Source organism: Drosophila bipectinata, chromosome 2L, assembly GCF_030179905.1.
Source record: "Drosophila bipectinata strain 14024-0381.07 chromosome 2L, DbipHiC1v2, whole genome shotgun sequence".
Lineage (NCBI taxonomy): Eukaryota > Metazoa > Arthropoda > Insecta > Diptera > Drosophilidae > Drosophila > Drosophila bipectinata.
In genome coordinates this window covers 654,777-682,256 of record NC_091736.1, presented here as the reverse complement: position 1 = coordinate 682,256, position 27,480 = coordinate 654,777, and the positions used below count along the sequence as shown (strand labels likewise).

The 27,480-nt window shown below is 49.9% G+C and overlaps 1 protein-coding gene across 1 annotated transcript; it reads left to right on the top strand.

The window, feature by feature from the left end:
• Window positions 1-623: 623 nt before the first annotated feature.
• ssp3 (short spindle 3) lies at window positions 624-25,958 on the top strand. The gene is made up of 11 exons (XM_017250171.3): window positions 624-1,293; window positions 1,504-3,780; window positions 3,840-5,283; window positions 5,357-5,614; window positions 5,679-5,802; window positions 7,240-7,379; window positions 22,120-22,265; window positions 22,339-22,431; window positions 22,694-22,785; window positions 24,963-25,289; window positions 25,356-25,958. The coding sequence occupies exons 1-11, from the start codon at window positions 1,122-1,124 to the stop codon at window positions 25,464-25,466; spliced, it is 5,184 nt and encodes a 1,727-aa protein (XP_017105660.2). The 5' UTR covers window positions 624-1,121; the 3' UTR covers window positions 25,467-25,958.
• The last annotated feature ends 1,522 nt before the right edge of the window (window positions 25,959-27,480 follow it).

Below are 27,480 nucleotides of genomic sequence, written 5' to 3'. Positions count from 1 at the left end.
TTGTCACGCACGCTTGCATCCGGTTGCAAATGCCGTCCTGCACATCGACTGTGGTGGGTCTTTCCTATTTTTACCATCGAATTTTCACTACCAATAAGGGACTACTAATCAGGTTAACTCGCTAGCAACGACTGCCGACATTCCCCAATAGCCGCCCGCTTTTGTAGCCAACTTGGCTACAATGGAAGCTCTGGTTGTTGGGAGGACGCACCACGGGGTTCCCACAACAAGGCGACTGCGCATGTCAGCAGTGGTCACCACTGGTCCCTAACACTTGGCTAAGCAACAGATTGGAAGGATTGAAACCTGGATTAGGACCTGCATTATGTGAAATTCTAGCTAGTACTTCTCTAGCACAGTACTTCTCTAATACCCATCATTATGTTTATCTTTTGGATTTATATGACTATATCAATATCAAAAAATCTCCCTTTCTTAGAAGCGAATGGTGTTTTTATTCAAAGTTCTTGTATTTTAAAATATTCCCAAACTTTCAAATTTAAATTGGACGTTACGTCTTAGCTTAACGTAATACTGCCATCGATGACCCAACTTCCACTTAGAGTTATCCAGCACTGTTTCTTTAAAATCCCTTTACCGATATATCGATAGTTTCAAAAAGTTTCATCTCTACGCGTGTGGATCAGCTGGCGCTGCCCTTGCAATTTTAGCACGAAGTTTCAGACGCCTGTTGTGAGGAATTGAGGAGGAATTATCTATTGGTCAGGCCCCAGGACACCGGACAGTGGGTGCCAGACAATTCCTTGTCGAAAAGCTATTTGCTCGCGAACCTTCGTTGTGGTAAAATGCTGCTGCCTCGCTGCCGTTGCGAAACTTTGCAGCAGACGAGCGGACAACAAAAACAACTGAGAGGCAACGCTTTCAGACAAGGGAGTCGACGAAATCAAGGAATAATCAATTAAAATCGGCTCGGCGGAGCCAGTTTTCCAGGAAGAAGTGGAGGAGTCGGGCTCTGGACAGGATTCAGACAGCCAGGGAGGACGAAAGCCAAAGCTGCCCGAACAGCTGCCAAGTTGTGTGGGCGGCAGTTGACGAAACCAAGGAAACAACAACAGCAGCACCAGCTACCAAGTCATCTCTAGACAATAAAGCGAGTTGCTATGGAGATGCGGGAGGTCTTGAGTCGTGAAGGGCGAGAGGCGAAGAATCTGCTCGTCTACCAGTTCTGCGATGAGACAACAACACATGCCAATGCGGGAGGAGCCGGAACGGGTGCGGACGGCGCGGGAGGAGATGGAGCTGGAAGCGGAGGCGTACTCATGAATGGTGACTGTAAGCATAAACTGTTGATTTTCGAAACCCAGTACCGGTAGCTCAAGCCTTGTCTTCTGAAGGGTTTGTGGGAGTTGTGAGAGCGAACGATTATTAATATTGAAGCTGTTCTATTACCTTGTGTAGCCAAGATAGATGGATTTGAAAATCGAGTACTGGGTTTCCTAAAGTATGGTCTAGTTCCTCAATAAAAATATGCAATATTTTCAGATTATCGCAAACCTCCAATGCCGCCCAAGTCCCCCAACGGAGGGACACTCAAGAGCTATCAATCCCCCACCTCGCCCAGGCTGAAGTCCTCGGGCGACGGAGGAAACAGTGCCCCACGTGTTCGCAGCGCTTCCACAGGGCGGGACAAGAAGTCGGAGTTGCAGGCCAGGTACTGGGCTCTCCTTTTCGGCAACCTCCAAAGGGCAGTGAACGAGATTTATCAGACGGTCGAGTGCTACGAGAACATTTCCAGTTGCCAGGAGGCGATCCTCGTCCTGGAGAACTATGTGCGGGACTTCAAGGCCCTCAGCGAGTGGTTCAAGGTTTCCTGGGACTACGAGTCTCGGCCGCTGCAACAGCGCCCTCAGAGCTTGGCCTGGGAAGTTCGCAAGAGCAACCCCACTCCCCGAGTTCGAACCAAAAGCCTCTGTAGTCCCAATAACTCTGGAAAGTCCAGCCCAGCTCTCTTCCCCGGCTCCCAGTCGGGAAAAACCTCGCCCTGCTGCGACCCGGGACAGATTTCGCCCAAGAAGCTCCTGCGAGCCTACGACCAAGTGCCAAAGGGAGCGATGCGGCTGAACGTCCGGGAGCTGTTCGCCGCTGCCAGTAAGCGAGCCACCCAGGGATCATCCCAGTCGGACACTATCGAGGGCCCCCTGGATCTCAGCGGGGACAAGTCAGCTTACCTTCAGCTAAACACCCAGTACTCGCAGACCGATCTGGAAGATCCCCACTTAACGCTCGCCGACGTGCGGGAGAAAATGCGCAGGGAGGCGGAGGAAAGAGAGGCTCAGGAGAAGCTGGAGAATGCTTCTCTGAAACAAGCCAACCTACCAGAAGCTGAGGAGTCTGTTGAGGAAGTCCCAGAGGTCCAAGTCAAGCCAGAGGAGTGCCTAATCGAAACGGATTCCGCTAATGTCTCGGAAGTGGAGCCCGAACTTCCCGCCAAAGAGGAGCCCGCTGAGCCCACGGCTCTGGAGATGACTATGGCCTCTCTGGATACCATGGAAAATGCTCTCCTTCTGCAACAGGCCAATAAGGAGCCAACACCCCCGAACACTCTTCTCAAACCAGTGGCGGAGGTGCTAAAAAAAGTACAGCCCCCGAATCTCTCGGCGGGAAACGTGACCCAGAATAGTCCGCTGAAGTACTCCAGTGTTTTGAATAGGCCAGTGAAGAAGGGCTCTCAGCCCAGTGGAGCGGGGCAAGGAGCAGGTGCTGTCAAATCCGTAGCCACCAAGCAAGCTCCGGTGAAGGCGAACGCAGTGCCACCGCCAGTTAACGGCCTGCGGCGCCCCAAAGTGGCAACCGGGCAACCAAAACCAGCTCGGAGTACCGCGCAGCCACCGCCGAGGCCTTCCAGCAAGACGGAGTGCTATGGGCCGCCCAACAATGTGGCCTCCAGACTGTCGGCACGCTCCAGAACCATGCTGGAGATCAACGGAAACACAAGTGCCAACACCGCAGCCGGACCCCGAACACTGCCTAAGAGGATTGCCTCCAGTTCCGTTCTAAACACTGCCAGAAAACCCATGGTGAGTTCCAGGCTTAGTTCCCGGGAGGACATTGCCAGCTCCACTTCCACGCTGAAGGCCAGCAACGAGCAGCTCTCCAGCTCTCGCAGCACTCTCAAGCAAGAGGACCGACGTTCCGAGCCCAAGCAGCTCCAACTGCCGACAGACGCCAACGACGGCTGGCTGACCGTCAAGAACCGCCGGAGAAGCAGCATGCACTGGGCCAACAGGTTCCACCAGCCCACAGGCTACGCCAGCCTGCCCACACTGGCCCTGCTCAACGAGCAGCAGAAGGAGCAGGAGATCAAGGAGAAGCAGAAGGCGGGAGACAGCAAGAATCTCGGAAAGAGCATTCCTGGCAAGACCGGGACCTCAGGGGAGGCCAAAGCAACAAAGCCGAAGGCGCCGTTGGCCGCCTCTCGGCCGGAAATCAAAAACGCCAAGGCCAAGGTGAACTCATTCCCCGCGCAAAGGAGCACGGCAGGTCAGGTGAAGAAACCGGAGAAGTCCGACAAAGCCCCGCCTGCGGTGCCTCCGAGTGCCACCCGCAGCAGTAGCAGCCACAGCGCGATCGGCTCGAGCCTGCGCACCTCCATCATCAAGAGGCAGAAGTCGGATCTGACCGGCCTGAAGATGACGTCCCTGCACAAGGAGTACATGCGGAGCGAGAAGAACGCCCTGCGGAAGCTCCAGCAGAAGGAACAGGGCAGCAAGCCGAGCCAGAGCAACAGCAGCTCCTCGTCCGCGGAGACCGTGGTGGAGTGTGAGTTTCTCCCGAGGCGCTTTCCTAGATTCTTTCTTACCATTCCATTTTTCTTGCAGCCAGCCACGACGACCACAGCAAGATCGACATCAAGATCCAGACCAACTGCGAGTTCTCGAAGACCATCGGGGAGCTGTACGAGAGCATCGCCCGCTGCAAGCTGCCCAACGGGAGCCTGAAGCCCTCGAACGCCTCCACCTTGAGTGCCTGCGACGAAAACGACGAGCAGAATGCGGAGGACAACGAGGAGGAGCGCAACGAGAGGATGCTGGTGGAGGTGCAGGAGTCCCTGGAGCGGCAGATCCGAGAGCTGGAGCAGACGGAGATTGACGTGGACACGGAGACGGATGAGACAGACTGCGAGGTACAGTTGGAGGAGCAGGACGAGGTGGGAGACATTGGAAACGTGGAAGACGCGGCTGTGTTTGTGACCATGAGCGACGACGAGAATGCCAGCCTGGAACTTCGTTACCAGGCCTTGCTCTCCGACATGTCCTGGAACGAGAGGGCCGAGGCGCTGGCCACGCTGCAAGCCTACGTGGCTCGGCACCCGGGGAGAGCCCAGGAGCTGCACCAGAAGCTGTCCTCGCCCTCCAGGCGCCGCTCCCTGCAGGAAACTCTGAAGAAGTACCAGGCCAAGCAGGCAAGGGCCCAGCAGAAGCGGAACCTACTGCAGCAGGAGAAGGCGGCCAAGCTGCAGCAGCTCTTCGCCAGAGTGGAGGACGTGAAGGCTGCCCAGAAGCAGCTCATCGAGGACAAGCGCCAGAAAATGGAGGGCAGGCACCAAAGGGCCGCCGAGAACCGCTCGCAGTACCTCAGGCAGATCATCGAGAAGGCGCACGACGAGGAGAAAAAGCTCAAGGAGATCAACTTCATCAAAAACATCGAGGCCCAGAACAAGCGCCTGGACCTCTTGGAGTCTTCGAAGGAGACTGAGGGCAGGCTTCTGGACCTGGAGCAGGAGCGGCAGAAGAAAGTGGAGGAGAAGCTGGCCAAGGAGGCGGCCGTGGAGAGACGGCGGCAGGCCCTCGAAAAGGAGCGCCTGCTGAAGCTGGAAAAGATGAACGAGACGCGCCTGGAGAAGGAGCAGAGAATCGGAAAGAGGCAGGAGCAGAAGGAGCGGGAGCGCCAGGCTCTGGCTCGTGAGAAGGCCAGGGATCGAGAGGAGCGGCTCCTCGCCCTGCAGGTCCAGCACAAGCAGACCACCGAGGAGCTGCAGCGCAAGATCCTCCAGAAGCAGATGGAGTCGGCCCGACGCCACGAGGAGAACATTGAGCACATCCGCCAGCGGGCCCTCGAGCTGACTCTGCCGACTAGGGTGGCGGAAGAGGGAGGCCGGGGCGACCAGGATGAGAACGAGGATGCCTTGAATGGGAACACCACCAGCACCACGAACGAGGATGGGGACGTGTCCTCGACCATTTCGGATGTCGGTGGCATATCGGGACACTCGAGGAGCTACAAGAAGAAGATGAAGAAGCTCAAGCAACGGATGAGCCAGTGGTGGGTTTTTGTCTAATCTTTCCAAGAACCTTCTAGACACCTTAGTTATTTAAACCCCTCTCCTCCGATTTAGCGCATCTGAGTACTTGGACGGTATGGAACCACTTCCCCCCTATGTGAAACGGGACAGCACAGTGCCCAAGCTGCTCAACCTGGTGGTCAAGGGCGGTGGAGCTCAAGGGTTGGACCGCACTCTGGGGAACCTTCTGAGGGTGATTCCCAAGGCCCAGACTTTCGACTTTCAGGCCTTCCTTTGCATGGACGGCCTGGGTATCCTGGCCAGCCACGTGATCAGCAAGGGGCTGGAGGAGAACTCGGAGATCTCGAGAAAGTGAGTAGCCCCGAACCGCAGCAACCTTATCCACATGTTAACCACCAATGTATTCTTCCTCCAGATCTGTCCACCTGGCCGTGCAGCTGTACAGGAACGCCTGCTCGGTGTGTCCCCAGATTGCCCGCCACGCTCTGCTGGGCAACTCCATAACCGCCCTGTTCGACGCCATCAACAAGAGTTTCCAGGTAATCCGCGCACGAAGAAACTTTTAAGAACTTTGGGCCGCCCGGAGAGGCTTCGCCATAAAAGTGTCGCCAAACAGGCGCCCGGCCTCCGGGGCTGGCAGCGCCAACTTCGGGGACACACTCGCACTCGCCAAAGTTGGCAGCTGGCAGCTCCCCAGGCCACGTAGACGTACGTCTCACAAACTCGTACTTGGCTCGCGCTCCAGTCTTTCCCAGCAGCCACTTAACACTTGACCGTGTTTATGCCTCTGTCTCCAGCCAAGGAAGAGGAAGCCCACGTTTGGCAAGGGTCTTTTGGAGCTCGGAAGTTGCTATTTTAGAGAACAATATTGAAGGAATAATATCATCTAGAAACTAGCTCGATTGAAGCTGTAGAGTCTAGACTGCAGGATAGGGTATCCCCTAGTCGACCAAGCCCTCCCTCCTTGGCTCGGCTTAAAGTTTATATAATGGTGGGGCTTTTGTTTTTGCTCGATTGGCTGGCGTTGTTTATTTGCCATTTCTCTGACGCTTTTATTCGGCCCGGCCCTTTGTTTGCTTGGCGTTTTTATTTGAATTTTATTTACTGCCCTCGTGCGCGCGCTGGCCTATCAATTTTTAAGCACTAGGTCGGATCCCCGACTTCTTACCCTCCCCGGGCAATTTGTAAACTGCTTATATGTATATTTTGCGGCTGCCGTTAAATCAATCGTTAAATCGCATAAAAAGCCACTCACCCACCCAATGAAGGTTTCTCCCTCCACTTCTTGAAATCTTTTGTTTAAACTAAGGAGTACCCTCTAGGGGGGAGAGAGGCTTCTTCAACTACCGAAACCAAATACTTCCAAGGCAAAAGCCATCTCAAGCTTCAAGAAAGGTATCTGCCAGTCGGTGCTGTCTCCGGCAGCCTCTTTATATTTAAATCTATAAAAATATTTTTACTGCGAATCGCACTTTGGAGTTGGTGGCATTGTTAACTTGGCCCGTGTTTATTGTGGTCTCTCCCCCTGACCGACCCCCTCCATCGGTCACCTCTCTGTTTTTGTTGATGGATCAGCGCGCGCGCCGCGTGTCATGTAACGAAGGAGAAGACGGCGAAGAAGGCGCAACTGGGGGCCGAGCCAACTGGAGTAGCAGGGGGAGACATCAGTTAACATTTTGATTGATGTGGATGTCTCTCCGAATGAGTGTTGTTGCTGTTTAAATTGATAATTAATTTAAACACGAGGCGCAGCAAAGAGTATCACTGCCCGCCCCGAAAAGCATGCAACAATTGCAGTACGTCCTTTCCTTGCATTAGGTGCTATCTTTACTGGTTACTCCGGAGGATTCCAATGATTAGAAACCTTTCCTTTGAAAAGAAATCCTCGAAAGAAAGAGAACTCCGATTGTGTTCTCCCTGTTCTTGCTATTCATAACAAATTACTATTTTTTTATTTTCCGATTCGTACTTCGCAGTTACCCGAAGAAAAATCGCCACAACATCCGGTCGAGTTGTCCACGGAGCTAATGCTGGCCTGCACGGAGGCGCTGTCCTCCAGTTACGTGAAGAAGAACACCCACCCCAAAGTGCCGGAACGCCTGCCGGACATGATAAAGTGAGTACGAAACTACGAGTACGTGAAAGTACACCACCAACACCAACAACCACAAGTGCAACCACGGTCTACTTCAAGTTACTGTGCAAAGCGTCGAATCCGAATAAGGGGAAATCCCCCGATTTCGAAAAACCTGTTCGAGCCTATGCGCATGAGCAGGACGGCTGTCTGGTTCGGCGATAGTGCCATCCCCTTCGGCGCAAGGGGCGTGTTTTGTGCGAGCGGGATAGCGCAGGAGCTGCGCTGCCTCTGCCGGCGTCGACAGCGACGCTGCTGAGCTGCCGGCTTGACGTCAAAATTTAATATTTGAATATTGTTTTAATTTTTAAAACTTTGCTTAGTTGGTCACACTGAAGATGTGCAACAGCAGGTTCCTCGGTCATCGCATAGTGTGCTGAGGACTTTCGAAGAGGATCTTCAAGATGGGGGGTCTATCAAAAAAACTCTAGATAGGAATATATCTAAAAACGAATACCTTTATGTAACTTGTCCTTGTTTTAAAATTAAAGTAGAACTGTATCCTTTAATTTTCCATCCATGAGTCCTCTTTAAGCTTCTTTATATTGATGGTCTTCCACAAGGACTCTTTTGTAGTCCTGCTCTTTGCTGGCTTTTTGTGCGATTTAATTTCCAAATAAGAAACTTTAATGTAACCTCCGGCTCTGGGCTTCGCCTCCCTCTGTCTCTTGGCCCCTTTGGGCCGATTGTTTTTCTTTAATTTGAGCTCATTTTTGGGTGTAAAAGTTTTAATCGAATTGTTATTGTTGTTGCCTCTATGCCCCAAAATACTGACGCCATATTGTTTGCTCAATGCACAGAGAGAAATCTTGTGCAAAGTATCTATAGAATTAATTGGGAGTTTATGAAAATGGAGGAATATTGTATAGATAGATAGTCTCCTTTTTTCCATTAATATTTGTTTTCAGTTGGTTTTTAATATAATATTTTATGGATAAAAGAAAAGGCTTTCCCATATAATACTGTGTGTGTTCAGCCCCCTCTCCAGCACTAGATAGGGAAAACTTTGTTGTTATGCATTTTCCAATTGTGAATTGGCTTTTGTCCGATGATGTTTTTTTTTATTGTTTGCCTTTGTTTTTTTTTTGTAGGTTTTTTACGAGTCATTTTTTGCTGGCTTTTCTTGTGTGATGTGCCTTTGTTTATCCTTTTTTGTGTGCTCTGGGGGCTCTGACCATTTTTTGTTGCCTTTCCTAGCTTTGTCCTGCCTGGCGTTGTTTTATTTTCATTCTACTCCACTCTGTTGATACATTTTTGTGCCCCTTTTTATGTTCTTTATCAATTTTCGTTTGTTTATATTTTCAATTTGCTTACAAAAGCTTTTCGTTTATTTTATTAGCCAGCCATTGTGTGTTGTTGTGTTCCGTGTGTGGGTGTGTGGGTGTGCAGTCTGTGAGCGAGTCCTTTGCAGCCTTTTGTGGTTGCTTCTTTCGACGGTCCTGCTTAGCCGCATTTATTCCTTCGGCCATTTTTCGTGGCGCGCTTTTCGGCGCTCAATTCAATTACAGCACCATAACAGAGCCCGTGTGGGTTTGTGTGGGTGCTCCAGTGTCTGTGAGTTTGCAAAATCAAATTTTCTTTCGACTATAATTTTGGGGAAACAACCCCCGAGCTCCCCACCCCACTCTCCACTCCTGCACCTTGCGCCATTTTGCTGGAAAAAGGAAACTTGGTCTGAATAAGAAATTCAATTCGCCGCACTTGAATGGGCCGCCATTTTCAGCTGGTCCTGGTTCTGCTTCCGACTTCCTTTTTCCACCGCCATCATCGCCAGTCTGGCCACGAAGCATTCGACAAATGTACATAGCTCAGGCCCTTCACTTTCTAATTCGATTGAAGCTTTCTTTCTGGTCCCCCCCAGCTGCATAATTAAATTTTTGTATACTTTTAATTGCTCAGGTTGCGCGATTCAAAATATTTTGTTGTTGATTCAAAAAAGTTCTCGGGAGACTCGGGTAATTGAATTAAAGTTGACAAAGACGTAAGGAATCCTCTTGTTGTTTCTCCAGAGAGCCAAAGTTAGTTCTCCTTTCAGAGAAACTGTAAAAGTTTCAGGTATTTTTAGCAAAAAATACATTCAAAAGGCTTCAAGGAATGTAGAACTAGACACAATCACTGTATCCTCCCACCAAAGTGCCCGGCCTAGCTCTGGCTAACCATAATCCAGACCATAAATCGTGTCTAAGGACCCCCTTCTGCGAACATGACAAATCCGATTCGCCTCGCTTTGGCACCTTGGCCCAAAAAGAGACGAGCTTCCAGAGCTATCTTTTACAATGTAATTGATTCATAATTAATCAGCGCAGTCATTAGCCCTCGTAAAAAGCGGCCTGCAGATACATTGTAATCACGATGCGATCATCAATCCCGGCTCCTGCAAAGAGCCTTCTCGCAATCATAACGATGATTTGGCACGCGATAAGGCAGACACCCTCGGGCCCGCTGGTCCAGAACGGAAACTCCGGCCGGAACCCCTTCGCTCCAGCCACCCCTAAAAAACGTCATAATGGAATATGCATATACATATCTCTCGGTCTGTCGAAAAAATGCTTGTCGGGCCGCATGTTCGTCCTTTTGTTTGCCTGCCGCTGCTCTTGTGGCTGCTGAAAACCCACTAGCAGGATGTCAACAGGACCTAGGACGAAGGAGGACGGCCTGCTGGCAGACTTTCCGAGCGCCACTGCTGTGCGACATTTAATTTAATTACCCTTTAAGTAACCAGATCGAATGGCCAATTTGGAGTTATGGGCGACGGACTTGGAGCTGCTGCATCCTGCCGGCCTGCAGGATATCGACTTGGACGGACGTGGACCAAGACGTGGCTGTGTTTTTGTGGCTTGCACTTTGCAATCTACAATGTGGTGAGGGCGCTGCTCAGTGCACTGCTCCAAACACCCTACATTTGGGGAATACTTTCCATACTAACTAGGATCTCAGTTCCACTATAACTAATACTAACTAGAACTTAAACTATAATTAATATTTGTATTTAAACACTTAATACCTTTAGAATTTTCTCAGTGGAAACCAAAACTTTCGGTTCAATTACAAGGAAAGTATCTGACATCGAAAACCCTTGCACCCGCATACACGTGCCTGTGGCTTCTATTTCCAGCAGCATGTGAGAGACACTATTTAGACCTTCTACTTAGCCTAGACACACCCTCCCCGCCCTATCGGTTCTCCGGTTTCCTTTGACTCGCTGCAACTATCTGGTCAGATGTATTAATTTCATTCTGGGTCCTTTGTCCTCGGTCCTCTGGGCCTTCTGCCTCCCTCCCAGCCTCATTGTTTGTCAGTTTTTTGCACGGCGTTTAATATCCGATTTCAGCTGTGCTCCCCGGCTCCGCTTTCCCGCCTCTATTGACTCTCCTTGACATAAGGTTGAGGCCCGGGAAAGTCGGTCCTGGTGATGTCCTTTCGCTTTGTTTGGCTCTGACGGAGTTTCCTATTTGCCTAGTGCGGCGCTCCTTTTGTTTGCCACCTTTCCGCCCCCACCACCGGCCTCGCAATCAAAATATTGACTCTTAACGGCGTGTTTATTGATCCTTCGGCTACCCGCGGGCCCAGGGGGTGTCCTTGAGACTGCAGTTTTTGAAACTTGGTTCGAGTTTGAGCGGTCCTGCGACTGTACCCAGCCACCTGGCACCTTTTTGCATGTCATAATTGAATTCAAATCACAAAGCTGTCACAGAACTAATCAGAGTTGTCAGTGGCCCCCTCCCAGGACCTTGCATTTAACAGAACTGTGCTCTCGGTTTCAGTTTCTGTTTCAGTTTCGGTTTTCGTTTTCAGTTGTGCTGCTCCTGGCTGGCTAGAGCAGCTCATCTGCTCGTTTCGGCATTCAAACTGTCAGAAAGTCAGAATCAATTACACTTACAAAGACATCACGGCAAACCCCTGCCCGGAGATCAGGGCGGGGTTGAAGGTTGGTGGTTTGCGAGGGAAGTGGGAGCCGGGAGCCAGGAGCCAGGAGCAGCTCAAAGGAAGTGTAGCCAAAGTTGGCAATGGATTTGCATCAAAATGCATTTGACCAAACAGGCCTGAGCAAAAAACCGGAGGACGAGGGGGGATTGGGTCACTGCAGGGTCTAAGCAGAACTAAGTGGCATAACTTTTAAAACTCCTCAACCGGCCCTCGGGCCACATAACTCGAAGAGGTCATATGCAAAAGTCTGACATATGCGCTGACATTTTGCATGCAAAAAGGCGCAGCAGCTACAGCTCTCCCTTCCGACCACCCCAGCCCGCTCCGGCTGAGCTGCATGTCAAAAGTTTGATGAGTGCCTGTCCAGCCCGATGTCAAAGGCTGGAGCGGCGCACGGCTTTCGGCTATTGAATTACCTGCAGGCCCAGCCCGATCCCGAGCCGGAGACCTCATCGTTTGAGTGCATTCGCTTTGATTTTGCTCCCGTTTTTTTCCTTCAGCCGCTGCTCTGTTTTGGGTTTCCCTGGGGAAAATTCTGGGAAAGCTGGAGGAGGGGTGATGGGCCGCAGCCACCAGCCACCACCCACCTAGAAGAAGTCGTCTCCGGTAGGCGACATATGTAAAATGTGTAAAGTGCAGTGCCGGTTACAGTTAATTTAATGCTCGTCAGATGTGAAGTACTATATCTCCGGGATGATAATGCGCCCCTGCCAGCGGAGTCCATTGCTTTCAGCTTTTGTTGTCCGACACTCGGAAAAATCGCTGAATAGTTTGTGGAGATAACCTCTACGGGTGATTCTCTTCCCTGATTGTTTTCTGCGAGTGGATTTAATGCGCATCGGTAGCCGGCGAACAAAGGGAGTAAGGGGTGATTATGAGGCCGTGGGGTGGGCGGAGAACCCAAACAGGCGCAAGGACAAGGCACAAGGACAACAACTGACGCATCACTCAATCAAATGGCAATTGTGAAGGCTTAACACGAGGCCTCGGGCCGAAGCACAATCGCAATGCCGGCAACCCTCGCCCGGAATAGTTTCTATATGACAGAGCCGGGCAGAAGAGCTCGAAAGGGTCTGGAGCTGCGGCAGAAACTGGTGCAAATTAACACGCTAAGCACTTGAATCCTGCCAAATGTGGCATGAGTAATGCCCTCAAGTGGCCAGCAGATGGCGCACATTACAAGCCACTGCTAATCCTGGCGACTCCCGCCGGCAGGCCGAACGAATGCTGGAGTTTATGACCAAAACTAAAAATCCTCGCCAAAGTATTTTGAAATGGCCGGCAGTAAAGGTCATTTAGTCGCTCCTATGGTTATGATGGCCGTTCAATGGCTCTGCGGAGGTGGGCGCGGCAGAGGACGTCACGTTTATGATTGGGCGGCGACTTTCCATAAATTCTAATTTGATTTCGCCACTAAAGTGCCATAAGAACGCATTTGGTTTCTGCTCCTCATGCGGACGACACGAGCACGGGGATCCTTACGTTGGGCATAATTTTTTACGACGCTCGCCGCCGCCATTCCTTTTCACATTTTCCCCACACCCCCACTCACACACTCGTAAGCTCGTCCTGGAAGACCAAATCACAGGCTGCCATTTCCACTGGCTTTGTTGCTCTAGACTTGAGCTCCCCAATCGTGAGAGGTTCTGGGCGCAGGGTACATGTACTTTTTGAATGGATTCCGATGGGGAGACTTTCGAAAAACCTCCCTTTGGAAACTCCCATGCTTAAACATGTTTAAAAGTTTTCAATAATTTCGAAAGAGTGTCTGAGCTTCGACTAGGCGCCTTGGCTCTTTCCATTTTAATGTCTGTGCCATTTTTTGCGAGCCACCTCCTCGTCGTGTGTGGTCGACTGGCTCTGTGGCTGCCTTCCTTGTTGCTATTTTATTTTATTATATGCACTTTTCTTCTACAAAATGGCGGCAAACGTCGCCGCTCGGTCCTGCCCAGGGTCTTTCTGTTGCCTCGCCGGAGGAGGGGCCGGAGGAGGTCGTTATGGTTGCGGTTATTTGGCGCCATGTTTTTGTGTTACCGCCGCTCCTGGGTCTCCGCTGGCAGCTTCTTCTTCGCGCATCGTTTGAGTTTTACGAGCGGCTTTACTTTCTCGCAGCTATTTCGACTTTGGCTTTTTAACAGCCTCCGAAAGGTTGCCTGGGGAGGTGCCCGAGGAGTAGTTTGGACGGAAGTCCCAGTCCCCCACTGCCCCACGTGTGCTGCCTCCTCCTCCTGGCCGTTCCATGGCCGTTCCCTGGCCGGGCATCTGCGGTAGGCAAAGAATCACCGAAACTCGCCGCCATCTGATGGGTGACAAGCCCCATATGGAAATCGGGCCTGCACTGAGAGAAATCGCTGCCAAGAGGCACTAACATGTGTCTGGGAGAATCCATCAGGGCTGTGAGTAAACCGCTGAAATTTTATTTTCAACGCGCGTGTCGTAATTGAAGACGCCCCGAACTCCTCCGGCAGCCCCCGATGTGGTGCCCCGTCTGTCAAAATATATATTTAATAAAATACGAAAACGTTTACCCCGTTGCCTGTCGGTTGGCGGCTGCTCCCCATGCGATGCTGTATTTCTGTTTTTGGGGTAAATGGAAAACGCTTTGGGTGGCGTTCGTTACTAAGAAAACACAGAAGACACGACGATGACGATGCGGAGATGGAATGGTGACTCGGTATGGCATTGCTCCATAGACGGATAGACGGATAGATGGATAGGCTGATGGACGGGCGGACGGGTGACGTGTTGATGAATTTTCGTTTTAAAAACCTCGCCAGACAGGATCGGGATTATATATCCCACTGGGTGATTGCCACTTCCGTGTTTGTCTTGGTCTACCGCAGCCTGCAGATCCGATGTCCCTCCCATGCGTCCTCAGCGCGTCTTAGCTTGAATTTCACCCGAGACTCTTCCCTTCGGGAGAGTTTTGCACACTTTTCTGGCAAAATCTTGAGGGCTCACTTGACAGCTCAATCTCGGCACTTGCCGGGCGGCACTCTTTAAATCCGGCTTCCCTTAATGCGAGTTTAATCACTGATGCATAATAAAAAGTGAGCAACCCCTGGGCCCGGGAACCGTGTGCATCCCCTTTCAACCGAACTGACAACCGAATGTCTTAATTTATTCATAAATTTTTGTACATGTTTATTAGACTGTGATCCTTGAATAACTCTCATTGTTGTCCTTCGGGCCCTGCACCCCTGCCCCGACTAAACAATTTTCTTGTTTTGATTTATGAATGATAATGCGCTGTGACACATCCGAGCCCAACCGAAGCGTACACAGCCGGGAGGACTGGAGGCCAGGACTCGATTTCGGCATATGTCTGCATTGCGCTTAATTTGCATTAATGGGCGTGGTAATGGGCCGCCTCGTTCGGCGGTTTAATGAGGCGCAGGCCTATAAAAGTTTAATAGATTCCGCAGTTTTGAAAAATGTGCAAGCCCCGCGAATGTGTGCGAAGGGAGGGGTTACATCGCAACTGTCGCGAAAAAGGGTAATTATTTTAACATGGGCGTGGCTCAGGGTCATAAGTCAATGACTAATATGGATAATAGAGTGAGCTCCTTAGGTACTCCTGGACCATTAATCCTCCGCTTATTAGCCCTAGATATGGACTGTTCTGAGCCGAGTTCTGGGCCCATTTATTAGGAGCTTTATTTCTGCTCGAGTCCCGCGAAGCTTCACCTGATAAGCCGATGGCTGACTTGCCAGGATTGGGCTCTTGGTGCATTATTTATGATGGCCGACCCGCAGAAACTGGTATATGAATATGGGAACTCATCTTGGGGGCCACATGCGAGAGCAATCCTTTCGCCGCGGTTTTCTACCTGGGACCTCCGCTGTCTTGCGGTTTGTGGCGCCTCTGCTGGCGGAGGCCTCCCTCCTGCTCCACGGCGAGAAAATCAATTTACGTCAATGTCTGGGCCCGGGCATCCTCGGTCTCCAACTGAATCATCACCCATCATCATCAGCGGCAGTCGCGGCTAAATGAATTAAAAGTGTTGTCGTTGGTGCGGCCCTCTCCGGCGATACGTAAAAATTCATTTGCATTCAGCGAGCAATCGGACAACAAAGTGAAACACCCAGCCCGAGGACGGAGGCGGGGCGGGGGGCCAGAAATTAATTACGATCTCAACTGGAACTCTTATCAGCGGAAGGTGCGGCCCTGGAACAAAAACATCTGCCCCTTTTCCCGGGCCTCGCTTGTCACTTGACTTGTGCTTGGCTTTGTTTTCGTTTTACATTTTTATTTTTGCCATCCCGGGCTTAACGCTTAATTTCGAAAAAACCAAAATTAGTTAAGATTCGAACAAGATTCCCGGCGTCCCGATGACAGCTGTGACGGTGAGTGCGACCAAAACATGGGCTTCTGGCGAGGCGTGACCGTGACTGATGTCCTAGCGAGTCCTCGAGCGCGACCAATTGAATCCGATTGCTTTCCATTCATCACAATATTCCAAATACGCAAAGGGAGAGAATTAATAGTTTTAAACTGAGGACTGTGAGGACTGCACCCAGCCGAAACCTCAACCAAAACATTTATAAATGCAATTAAGGCATTACAGGCCTCCCTCCGGCTATAAATCATAAATCCGCCTAGCCGACACTCCGCGGGGTACACGGCCATTCCGCTGACCGCTTCATCCAAGCCCTCCTCGGAAAAATTAAACAAAAAATTGATAAAAGGTTTGCACCCGAATGCGGTCAATTCAATTTCGATCCAGATTCCTATCCAGAATCCTATTCCGAATTGCATTGCCGGGCAGTAATTGATGGCCGCACGGCGAGCAGCTTCCTTCCAAACAACAACAAAGGGCTAAGCATGAGTAAGTGGGTTATTAGCACCGCAGGACGTCCCGAGTGGCAAAAGGACATGCAGGCCGAAGGGAGCGGACCGCCTGCGGCCGGAGTGGAACCCTTGCTGGGCGTTAGAGAGTCACGTTCCGACTCTGTTGATGTGATTATTGTTGTTGGGGGCGTTCCATATTAGTAATGTAAACAAGCACTGAGAAATATTATTATATCCTTGAAGGGCACTCTCTCCCCCGTAAAGGGACGCAAGTAGATCCCAGCAATTGAAATTCATAAGAGGGACATATCTCCTTTAGCTCCATTAGCCACAATTGAGATCTCTCGCCTCCAGAGTGTCCTGCGCAAATCCCAGCTACATGACGAATCGTCTCAGTTCCGCCGCAGATTTATATTGAAAGTATACATCAAGTCCTGCCGCTCGGGTGACAGCTGCTGCTACGTGCTGCCCTATTAAGCCGATAATTATGATGATAAAATGATGATGATGATGTCACACTGTCGGTGTCTCTTAATTGCAGCGATGCCCTCGCCCTCAGCCACTGATAATGCTACTTAGCTCCACATGCCCACATTTTCGACTCGCCATTAAAAGTCCACCCTCTGCCTGGTGCCGAGTGCCTGCTGCCTGATGCTACCTCCCTTTATGGCCGTAAAGGAGGCGACCAACTTGCTGCATGAAATTATTTTACACGCGCTCTAATGCATAAACATGGCCAACAAAGTTGGCAAAGCCGGGGCATCAGGCAGCGGGCACCAGGTGCCTGGAAACAGCAGTCCCTGCACTCGCACAAAATTGTGTAACATTCTGCTCTGAACTTTGTCACAAACCCAAGGCCCTACCTCTGCCTAGTTCGCCTTTAATCGCACGAGTTATTATCCGCTTGTTTCGGCGAGTGCCTTTTCCAGAGCCCAACCCTGCGCCTATCTCGGGGTTATTCAAATCGCATCGCAGCAAGGGTTGCTCCGGCCACTTGTGGGCAATCAGAGCCCTCGACTCTGCCGGCTGCTACCCTGCAGGCTGGAATACGTGACTGGAGTCGCATTGTTTTGACATGACACCATCCAAATAGGGATGATGTTCGGGGCAAGGTAGCGAGCAGGGCGCAGGCGCGACCGCTCCGGTTTCACCCTTCGGAAGGACACAGTTGCTCTTAATCAAGTGCTGACAACCAGCAGAGAAAACAATTTCAAATTGCATTTTAATAAACTCCGCCTCGTGCGGGGTGGCAGGGAGTCCCTTCCCTGCCACAGCGCTTTCTCTTTATTTTCACTTCCATTTAGTTTATTATACCCTTGCAGAGGGTATTATAATTTTGGTCAAAAGTGTGCAACGCAGTGAAGGAGACATCTCCGACCCTATAAAGTATATATATTCTTGATCAGGATCACCTCCTGAGTTGATATGAGCATGTCCGTCTGTCCGTCTGTCCGTCTGTCCGTCTGTCTGTCCGTCTGTCTGTCTGTTTCTACGCGAACTAGTCTCTCAGTTTTAAAGCTATCGTCTTGAAACTTTGCACACACCCTTCTTTCCTTTGCACGCAGTATATAAGTCGGAACGGCCGGGATCGGCCGACTATATCCTATAGCTGCCATATAACTGATTGATCGGAAATGGTATAACTTTGGTGTTTTTAGAGTTAGAGAGTTCAAATTTGACATGTGAGCTATTTTTGGCAAAACATTACGTCATGCCAAATTTCATAAGGATCGGCCGACTATATCCTATAGCTGCCATATAACTGAACGATCGGAAATGACCCAACTTTCGTGTTTTTTAAGATAGAAAGCTAAAACTGAATACAGATTATATTTTTGGCCAGTTGATCCAATCTACCAAATTTCATTAGGATCGGCCGACTATATCCCATAGCTGCCATATAACTGAACGATCGGAAATGGTATTTGGTAGAAATATCAACTTTCGTATTTTTGAAGATAGAAGTTTGGGACTTTTTTTAGATTTTGTATTGAAATAAATTGGATTATATATTCCTATTCCCATAAGGATCGGCCAACTATATCCGATGTTTGCGATATATATCCGGTTTTAACTGCAAGGGTATATAAACTTCGGCTCCGCCCGAAGTTAGCTTTCCTTTCTTGTTTTATTTTCATTTAACACCTTTCCTTCCTTGCTTTGAATCCGGAATACCCGCTCCGAGTACGAATGTTGTTTTAGGGCCACCGCAAGGCGTTGAATTTTATGCACATGCTTTCCACTCCGATACAGATTCTGATTCTGATTCTGACCTGGATCGGGCGCAGAACGAAAGCCAGCTGGCACTTTTCCAGCCTCCGTTGTTGACTTTGCTTGATTGAATGAGTTCCGATCTGCTGCATTTGAATGATTCCAGTCGAAATTGAATTAGGCTCTAAGCAGATTTTGTTGTGAAAACACAAGCGAGGTTGTGAAAATTATACAAAGAAGTATGAAAACTTTTAATCCATCAAACAAGGCGGGGTTCGCAACTATTCTTAGGCTTGGGATTCAGAGATTCGAGCATTTCTTCGCAGGACTTCGTCACCAAACACAATACTACTTTTACTCCTTCCATGAAAGAAGTAAGATATCTTTCAATTCTTCCGACTTAGGTTATTCCTAAGCTTAGAATTCAGGAATCTTTTATATCTCAGCTGGTGCTTAGACATCAGACAAAGGAAGGTTTCGTCACTAGTCTCTATATTAAGAAGATATTGTGTTTTAAACACCAAGGAGGTTAATCCTTCAGACATGGTGTGATTCCCAATTATTGTTTAGCTTAGGAACCATGCATTTCTTCCCAGGACTTAAGTCTTCAATCGATGCAGGAATTTTCGTCACCAATCTCCTAAACACTTGCCACACAATTCCACTCTGCTCTTTTCTAAAGCCACGTGCAGTGCAAATTTTGTTTTCGAGCGGCCACTTATTTCTTTCATATGCTAATGAGGCGCACGCGTCCGGCATTAAATGTGCTCAGAATGCAAAAAGCGATTAGCAAACGATTCGGATTCGTCGCTCATAAAATGATGCTAAATGTTTGTAAGCAAATAGGAGTGGAATTTCGCAGAGCTGAGTTGTGACACTGCATGCATTGAGCGGCTTTCCCGTCCACAAGTAGCAAGTACAAGTCCTTTTTTCCTGCCCATGTTTTGTCGGAGGAGCAGAGAAAAATCAGCAGGAAGCGAGTGGGGGGATTGTTGTGCAAATAAATGCTAGTTTCCTGATGTTTTGATTTCAATTAGGCGAGTGCTGATTACAAACACTAAAAATATCAAGCAGGACTGCCTGTCCATTATTTTCTGTGTGATTTATCATAATAAACGGGTCGAATCCAATCGAAACGAAACGAAACGAAAGCGAGTCGCCAACAAAAGGAGTTTGGTATTCATCGTTCGATGTTTACAATATAAATGAATGGCATACAGATTTCAGCTATTTAAGTGGCGAGCCATAAACATACACCGATCTAGGGCCGAGTGATTGATATGCCAGGACAGTGTAGTGCAGCACTGGACTGGACTTCTGCTGACCAGTAGCTGGCAGCAGCAGGAGCAGCCTTTCTTATATAGCCGAAAAATCCATTTTGACCCCTTTTGACACAGCCAGAAGTCCTGTTCGTAAATAAAAGCGTCCATTACTCAAACGTTCCCAACACAAACACGAGTCCACACACACGCCCAAGAGGGAGACAAACAAAGCAATGACTACGTGCCATTGCCAGGATGTGTCCCGAGTTGCCACTGTCCTCGGACCAGTGCTGTTACGCCAGGATTTGGCCAAAAATAGCCGAAAATAAGTCTATGAGCCAGACTCTCAATATTATGTAAAGGTCTTCTTGGGGAAAAGTAGGGTTTAACCCTTAACTCTATCATCAAGAGTGGGCATACATACAGGATACTGTATCTATACGAAATATATCCAAATCCCTCCAGATGCCCTCAGAAAAAAGCCAACTGGGCACTCCTGATCCCATGCTGATATCCGCACAGCGTTCTGGCGTTGTCAACTGTAAACATACTTGAGCTTCCTGTTTTGCTATTTGTGCCTCGCATCGCACACAGGACACTTAGCGCAGACAGGCGGACACAAGGACACTGGCCACAGACGCAGGACAACCCACATAATGTTTGCTCTCCTGGTTGGTCAATCCGCCCCTGCCGCCCCGCCACGCTATCGAACTGGCGGACAAAAAGTACTCGGCAAACTCATCAGCACCACAAAAATATCCTTAATAATTTTCTTAAACCAACAAGCATAAAGCTAGCACGGAGCATGAAGGATGCTTTTACCCGGGCCGGTCCACCTCCGACTCCGGACTCCGGACAACTGTCATCGTTTGTCATGTGTCCTGGCCCGGGCCGGGGTTGCGCTTGTGAGAAGTATTTAGTTTGTTGGTTGGTCGCATCAATCCAAACACAAAATGGCCAGCACTCGAGGGACGAGACGGGCGGTATCGGATGCGGCTGAGGTTTCCTTTCCCAGGACTCGGGACCCAGGAGTAGCACAAGGCACCCAGGACCACGGACCACAGATCCCGGGCAGGACGTAATCGTCAGTGCCGTAAAATAAACAGCAGCCGGCGATGGCGACAAAATAAAAATAAAAAGCGACAGCCGGGGAGAACGGTGTGCTCGGCAGGACCCAGACAGGACTTTTTCGGGTGTGAAAAGGCATTTGGTGCAAAGCTCGAAATAAAAATACGAGCAAGAGCCGGCAGAAAAAAATTAACATCCTTGTTAGTTGTGAAAACACGTTCGCTAAATACTCGCGACTCCCTCGTCCTCTCCGCGCCTCGTAATCATCAGGGAAGGTCCTTCAGAGGACGTGTGTGTTTGTGTGTGTGGGACAGGCGCAAATATTTTAACAAGTGTCAGATGCACACGCTACTTAACTCAAGCCTCTGCCGCTCCTGTTTAATAAACAAAATAGTTGCAATTGTCAGGGAAGCAGCGCAACCCTTGGACCTCCTTGGATTGGCGACTAAAAAGTCCTTTATAGAAAAACCCTCGCTCCTTTGGCGATTAAAGGTGTCCTTTCCCGGGCGCTTGTAACTCGGGCATATGTGTGCATCGATTTCGGCACTTAAGAAGCATAATCCGCTGTAGCGGGATTCCTGAACTCGACACTCGACAAAAGTATTTAAATATTAAGGTCTTTGGTTTTAAACTCCCAAACATTATCGAAGCAGCTTCTGTAATTATTTTCCGCAGTGTAGAGATAGAGAGTGGAAGGGTCGGGCAGGAGGGAGGGTCACCCAGGACCGATTGCATGCATTTCGGCATTTTGGGCTCGCATAAGCTGGATTAAAATCAAAACAGATTTGCGCTGACAATGACAACAGGCAACAGCTACAGCAAGGACACGACACGGCACCAGGACACGTTAATGCTCACTCGGAGGTTAAACAGGACACTAGTCGGGTCTGGCCGCCCTCCCCCGGGCCTGAGTCCCTGTTCCTCCTTGATATGTGAAATGAAACACCTTGCAACGGGAGCAAATGAAATGTCATTCAGATGCTGATTACTCCGGGACGGAGGGGACATCGTCCGGAGAATAAGGACGCAGAAGGATGCCGTGGGAGGGGGTGGGAAGGGGGAAATGAATTTAAATCGTTTTCGAGTGGTTGACATGCGTCCGGGTGCTTTGTGTAGCAACCGTGATGAATTCGGGTGGCCTTCAACCGCTCCTGGTGATTAACAAGTGCGGACTGTTCTGCCAGGAACAGGAAGACAGGCAGCTAGTTGGCCAGATTGGTGGACGACAAAGGACGACAGGGCTATCAGCATATGGCCATGGGAAACCACGATCCTAACAACTGAAACCGGGGAAGCATGGATGATTGAGGTTTAGTGGAGTGACTCGCAGAAGCGGTTCGGGCGGAAGGGGATTAATAGTTTAATCTGCTCAGGATGTGCATTGTATTCATTAGTCCTTTATCCTCCTAGTTTATAGCCAATATTTAGTTTTAACGACATGCCGTCCTCCATTGTCTTCCAGCTACGCTGTTGTGACGGGCCTGATCGAAATCCTTTCCCGTCGCAACCAGAAGGTGCGGGAGTCGATCGAGAACAACCAGAGTGTGATGCTGAGCCTGCTGACCACCTTGGGCTTCTTGTCGCGCTTCCTCGACGTCTGCCAGCCAGGTGAGTCCAGAGAAGAAGTCACACCTGGCGTGTTTGCTTACTTACCTCGCTTCCTGATCCCTTTATTCGACAGGACCTGCTGACCCGACACGGCTGCTGGCCGCCGCCAAGTCCACGGAGCTCTTCGGCACAGTGGCCATGCTGAATGGCAGCGTTGTGCCAATAGGTGAGTCGAGGCCACGACCGAACAGTAGCGGCCGAGGCGGGGCGGGGGAAGGTGCTAATTGGATTTCGATGCACTTTTCTGGCAAACCCACGCAACGTGATCTCCTGGCTGCGGGGGAAATTAGTTTTGATTTTCCTCCGCGACCTTTGATGTTTTATGATTGAATATCCGCTCGAGCATCAGCATCCGCTCCCCCTCCGGACAGAGCACTTCCCGGACAGTTTTTGTTTAACCGTTTCCCAACTCTCCTCTGTTTTTGCAGGTGAATGCATTCCTCCGCGCACGACCGCCTTGGCGGCATCCACTTTTAATCTCTACGTGTCCCTGGCCTCGTTGGATGTGAACACTTTCCAGGTGAGTTTCCTCCGGCTGCCGAAGGAAGAAGTCTTTGAGGAGTGCGTCTTCGTTTAAAGAAATCAAAAAGTCAGCCAGTCCTTAACCCAGTGCGGAGGGACAGTGGCTCGACCGTTGGGTTAGGAAAAGTAGCGACAATATTTCAAAACTGTGCTGGGGGATTTAAGAATCCATCCGGATCTGCTGGATGGGGAAACTGCGCCCGAGAGGTCTTCACTTTCTCAATACTTTCGACCCACGGTCCCTGGTCTTGGCCTCCTCTGCTCAGGCAGTGGAGCGCAAAGGAAATTTCATTAGAATTTTGCAGAAATTTTTTGCCCTCCCCGATGTTGTTGCTGGCGGTGTGTGAGCGAGCGTTTGGCTTTTCTTTGCTTTGCTCTTGTAAAGTCTGTCGAACGTGAAATCGCCTGGCGAAATTGAGAAAATCAGCAGCGACAGCCACTGGGAGGGAGGGGGGAGTGGCAGTGGGACTGGAAAACACGACCGAAAGTTAGTGCAGACGTTTAAAACTTTGCAATTGCGGCTTGCAATCTGCGAGCGGAATTCGCCAGAGTGATTTGCATATATTGTCGAATGCCATGACAGCCACGAGGACTGTGTGTTTTGCGAGTGTGGTGAGAGAGGGCGGTGGAGGGGAAGGGGGAGTGGCTTTTTCCGGGAAAATGAATAGAGCGAAGTGACATTTGCTTAACAGACAACACAGCGCCAAATGACAAACACAACATGAGGCAAACGCCATTGAACCGCGATGACATTTCGCTCTATACAGCATGTACCTGCGAGTTCAATGGAGACGCCCGGGAAGCAGCAGGATACGCAGGACGAAATGGAAGATGGGTGGCGTACGCAAATATTTTGACACTTTACTTGGGGCAAATGTCAGCAGTCAGCAGTCCTCGGTTCTCGGTCGTCTTGGTTGTGCCCTGAAATATTTATGGCGACCGTAACGAGACGCACCAAACCAAAGCACAACCCACTGGCGCTGGCGCTGGAGGTGGAGTGCTAGCTCGGTTGGCAGCCGAAAACCGCGCAAATGAAACGGAATATCGGAGTGGAGCAATCGGGAATCTAACTGAGACTTCAGATTACAAATTCCCACTCCACCTATAGGGCCGAACACTCGAAAAGATTCTTGTCCAAAGGATGGGGTTCTATTTCAGATCCGTGCTTAAAGTTTAAAATGTATAGTGCCTTTGTTTGCAAGACAGAGTCAATTGAATCGCTTTTTGGCGGAGCTGGCGGCTTAATTTCCTGTGTAGCATTCGGAGCAGTCGGCAGTCGAGTGTGGGTCTGTTGCACGTGTCAATATTTAGCCGATGCAGGATAACCAGCCTCCCTCCCTGGCAGCCAGGCAGGCAGGCAGGAGAGTCTACGCACTTGACAAACTAATTTGCTGCACAAACTTTGCCTTTGCTGCTGCGGCACTGGGATTAGAGCTATTTGTTTTAAATTACCACAAAAATAGATAAGGGTTTCGGCTGCTCATCACCCGCCTAGCAGGGGAGTCTGCCTCTTCGGCAAATAATTTGATTCGGTTTTAATCAGCAAACTCAATTTTGAAGAACCGCTCTGCGCCGGGCTTGTTTTTACGCAAATATTGACTTTGTGAAATGAAATTTTCAAGTTTAACCCAAGTCGGGCCAAGGCCCACGCAATTTCAGATTCCAGCTCTCCACGGTCCCTTTTTTTCCGCTCCGGCCGCCGAAAATCCTTGCCGCTCGCTCATATCCTGCCGAGGCGGAAGTGCGACGAGGGCCGTTGTTCTAGCCAGCCAGGCATGTCAATTGTTTGGCCAAATATTTGCCCAATGCTCGTACTCGCACTCGCACTCGAACCCGAACAAGTAGCCAGTTCCAGTTGTTGAATCGAGTCGAGTCTCGGGCTATGGCTCTGGCTCTGGCCTGCCAGGCAAACAAATTAGAAGCGCCGTCCCTGTCGATCCCATATGCAAATAAAACTCGAATATATATGCAGGAATACATAAACAGCCGTTCCAGGACGTGCCGGCCTTCATTTCCTGCCCTAAACAAGTGCCACTCTTTGGTATTTGTATTGACTTAATTAAAACATTTGCTCAGTGATTTCGGCTTCGGTTTTCTGTTGTTTTTCCTGCCCAGCCCCATTGTTGTGTTTTGCCAATTAAATGTATCTCTCTCTTCGTGCTTTGTGTCCAACAGGAGACCCTGTCGGTGGAGGGTCCTCTCTCCCTAAGGCTGCTGGACGTGATGACCGTCATCCTGAACTACAGCGTGGCGAACGCCCAGTGGGTCAAGAACCACGAGAGCACCACCATGCTGATCGACCTGATCGCCACGCTGGCCTTCTTCTGCGTCAACAACCGCCGGCACCAGGACCTGCTCATATCGGACCAGTTCGTGGTGCTCTTCAAGAGCCTGGCCAAGCTGTCGGCGCAGTTCAATCCTGTGATCTACCCCTTCCTGGTGACTGTGTGTTTCAACAACGCGCCGGTCAGGGAGCTGGTTTCCAAGGACTTTGATTTGTCGGTAAGATATCTCCTCCGCCACTAACATTATTCCTCCTATATGTAAATCCAAATCCCATTCATATAGTTCGTCGACGAGTACAGCAAGTCGGATGTGGCCCAGAAGAACCGCATCATCAAGCTGATGCACACTCGCCACAAGGACAAGGTCCTCCAGGGCCCCAGTCCTCCGTCGTAGAGGACAGCCTTCGAGTCGCAGCTCTAACTCCAAAGTGATATTATTTTCAAAGAAAATTAAATGGAAAATCAAAAGAATCGGAACTCGAACATTCTCAAAGTGATGAGGCCAAGCGGCAGGATACTAATCGGAGGACTTCTCGCCAAGGCACACGGAATACCCTTATCATTAATTTATGCAACACTACCGTTGACTTAACTAGTTTACTAAACACCTCATCTCGCACTCACACATTCGCTACTCACATTCACACGAAGTCAGACTCGCATAGAATTTATATCCAGTACTACGTATACCGTTTAGTTTATGTTAGTGCAAAGTATTAACGTTAGTTTAAGCGCTTATCTACTCACACTCTTTCGGGCACTGCATCCTCACCAGCACTGACACCAGGAGAACTCGGAAAGGACAAATAAATCAACTGCGCAATGTATTTTTGTAGACATTAGAGTTTTGTGCTAAAACATCAATTAATAAAAGAAATGAAACCAAGACAGATGTAGTTCATAATTCCCACAGAGTGGCGCACTTAGGAGGTGCCTAATGCAGACAAACGACGTGGAGTCCCAAGCCCAACCTGAGATGGAGATGTGGCAGGTCTACCCCCAAAAAAAAAAAAAACGAATTAAGACGACAAAAATAATCATTCGGGGCGTTGCCGGGGGGAGGGGGAGTCCTGTGGGCTGCAGATTGCTGGCGAGCTGAATGGAAAGCGAAACAAAGGCGAAACTCATCAGTGTCGGCATCGCCGGGACACCGCGCAGTGTCCTTTGTCCTGCCGAAAGCACGGGGGCGTAGCCGAGCCGGAGCGTCCATTGTCTCGATTGTCCTTGCTGTTGCACCTAGCCCGGAATTATGTGTGTCACACTGACTGAGAGGCAGGAGACTACGACATCTAATTTCTTTGGACATTATACGTGTGGGTTTTTTAATGCTGCCATATGCACAACCCCCGGCCGAGCCGCTGCCTGGCTGGATTTTTATTTTGCCAAATTGAAAGAACTCGAACAACAACAAGAATAATAATAATAAAAGGCCTCAAGACTCCTTCTCTCTGGCGACAGATTGAAGTCACTCGACTCGAAATAAAATGCGACAGCCCTCAACAGTTGCACAATCAAATGGGGACAATATGCGGCATATCCTGCAGCATTGTTGACGATCGACTCGACTTGGCGTCGGTCCTAGTCCTACAAAGGCAAATCACATTATTGTGGGACGAAGGTAGAGGGTATGTCGGTAGTCACATGTCCTGTTTCGGTTTTTTATTTCCCCTTTCTCTGGCAAACATCGTTTTTAATTTGAAGCCCAAAAGCAATGAACAAATTGGTGTTAGCAGAAGCCAAGTGCTTGGGCACAAAGAATGGAGGCATGGCAGGAGTGGGAGTAGCAACAGTGGCGGAAAAAGCGAGGAGGGACGGGGCTAGTGAACCTGCCACAAATGAAAGTGCGTCAATCAACCCTTCCATCGCTCCATCGAAGGCCATAATTGCTATGTAGATGCCGGCCATCCGACTATCCGGCTCTGTCCACTCCACTAATTGCCGCAAGTGACTAAGCAGACGACATCGTTGAGCGGCAACGTCAATATATCACAAATACCATTCACCTTCTCAATCAAAATTATGACCGACCCGGCTACCCACTACCGACTACGAGCCACCCCCGAGGGAGCTGCGTTTTGTGTAGATTAGTTTAGCATAGTCAGGGGCAATTAAAATGAAAAATGTCCTGGAGGTTGCGTGCAGCGGAGTCGTAAGGCCCGGGATGGGAACCTGGAGTCCGGGGGTTGCTTTGGGGTTGGGTTGCCCGGCCGGCCAGCTTTAAGCCGCCAAAAAGTTAATTGCAACTTAAAGAGGCGCAGCCGACCAACTGATTTCCAGGCGCGGCCCCGGCCCGGACGAACAAATTTCCGGCCGCCACACAAAATATGTTGACCGAAGGTGGACAGAAAGGAAGGCAGTGGACATGGAAGGACATGGAAAACAACCTTCCCAAAACATTGATTTTCGAG

Coding starts and splice junctions, on each gene's coding strand:
- ssp3 (XM_017250171.3), top strand. CDS start 1,122: ATGGAGATGCGGGAGGTCTTGAGTCGTGAAGGGCGAGAGGCGAAGAAT. Junction 3,781..3,839: donor CGCGGAGACCGTGGTGGAGT/GTGAGTTTCTCC, acceptor TTTTTCTTGCAG/CCAGCCACGACGACCACAGC. Junction 5,615..5,678: donor AACTCGGAGATCTCGAGAAA/GTGAGTAGCCCC, acceptor TTCTTCCTCCAG/ATCTGTCCACCTGGCCGTGC.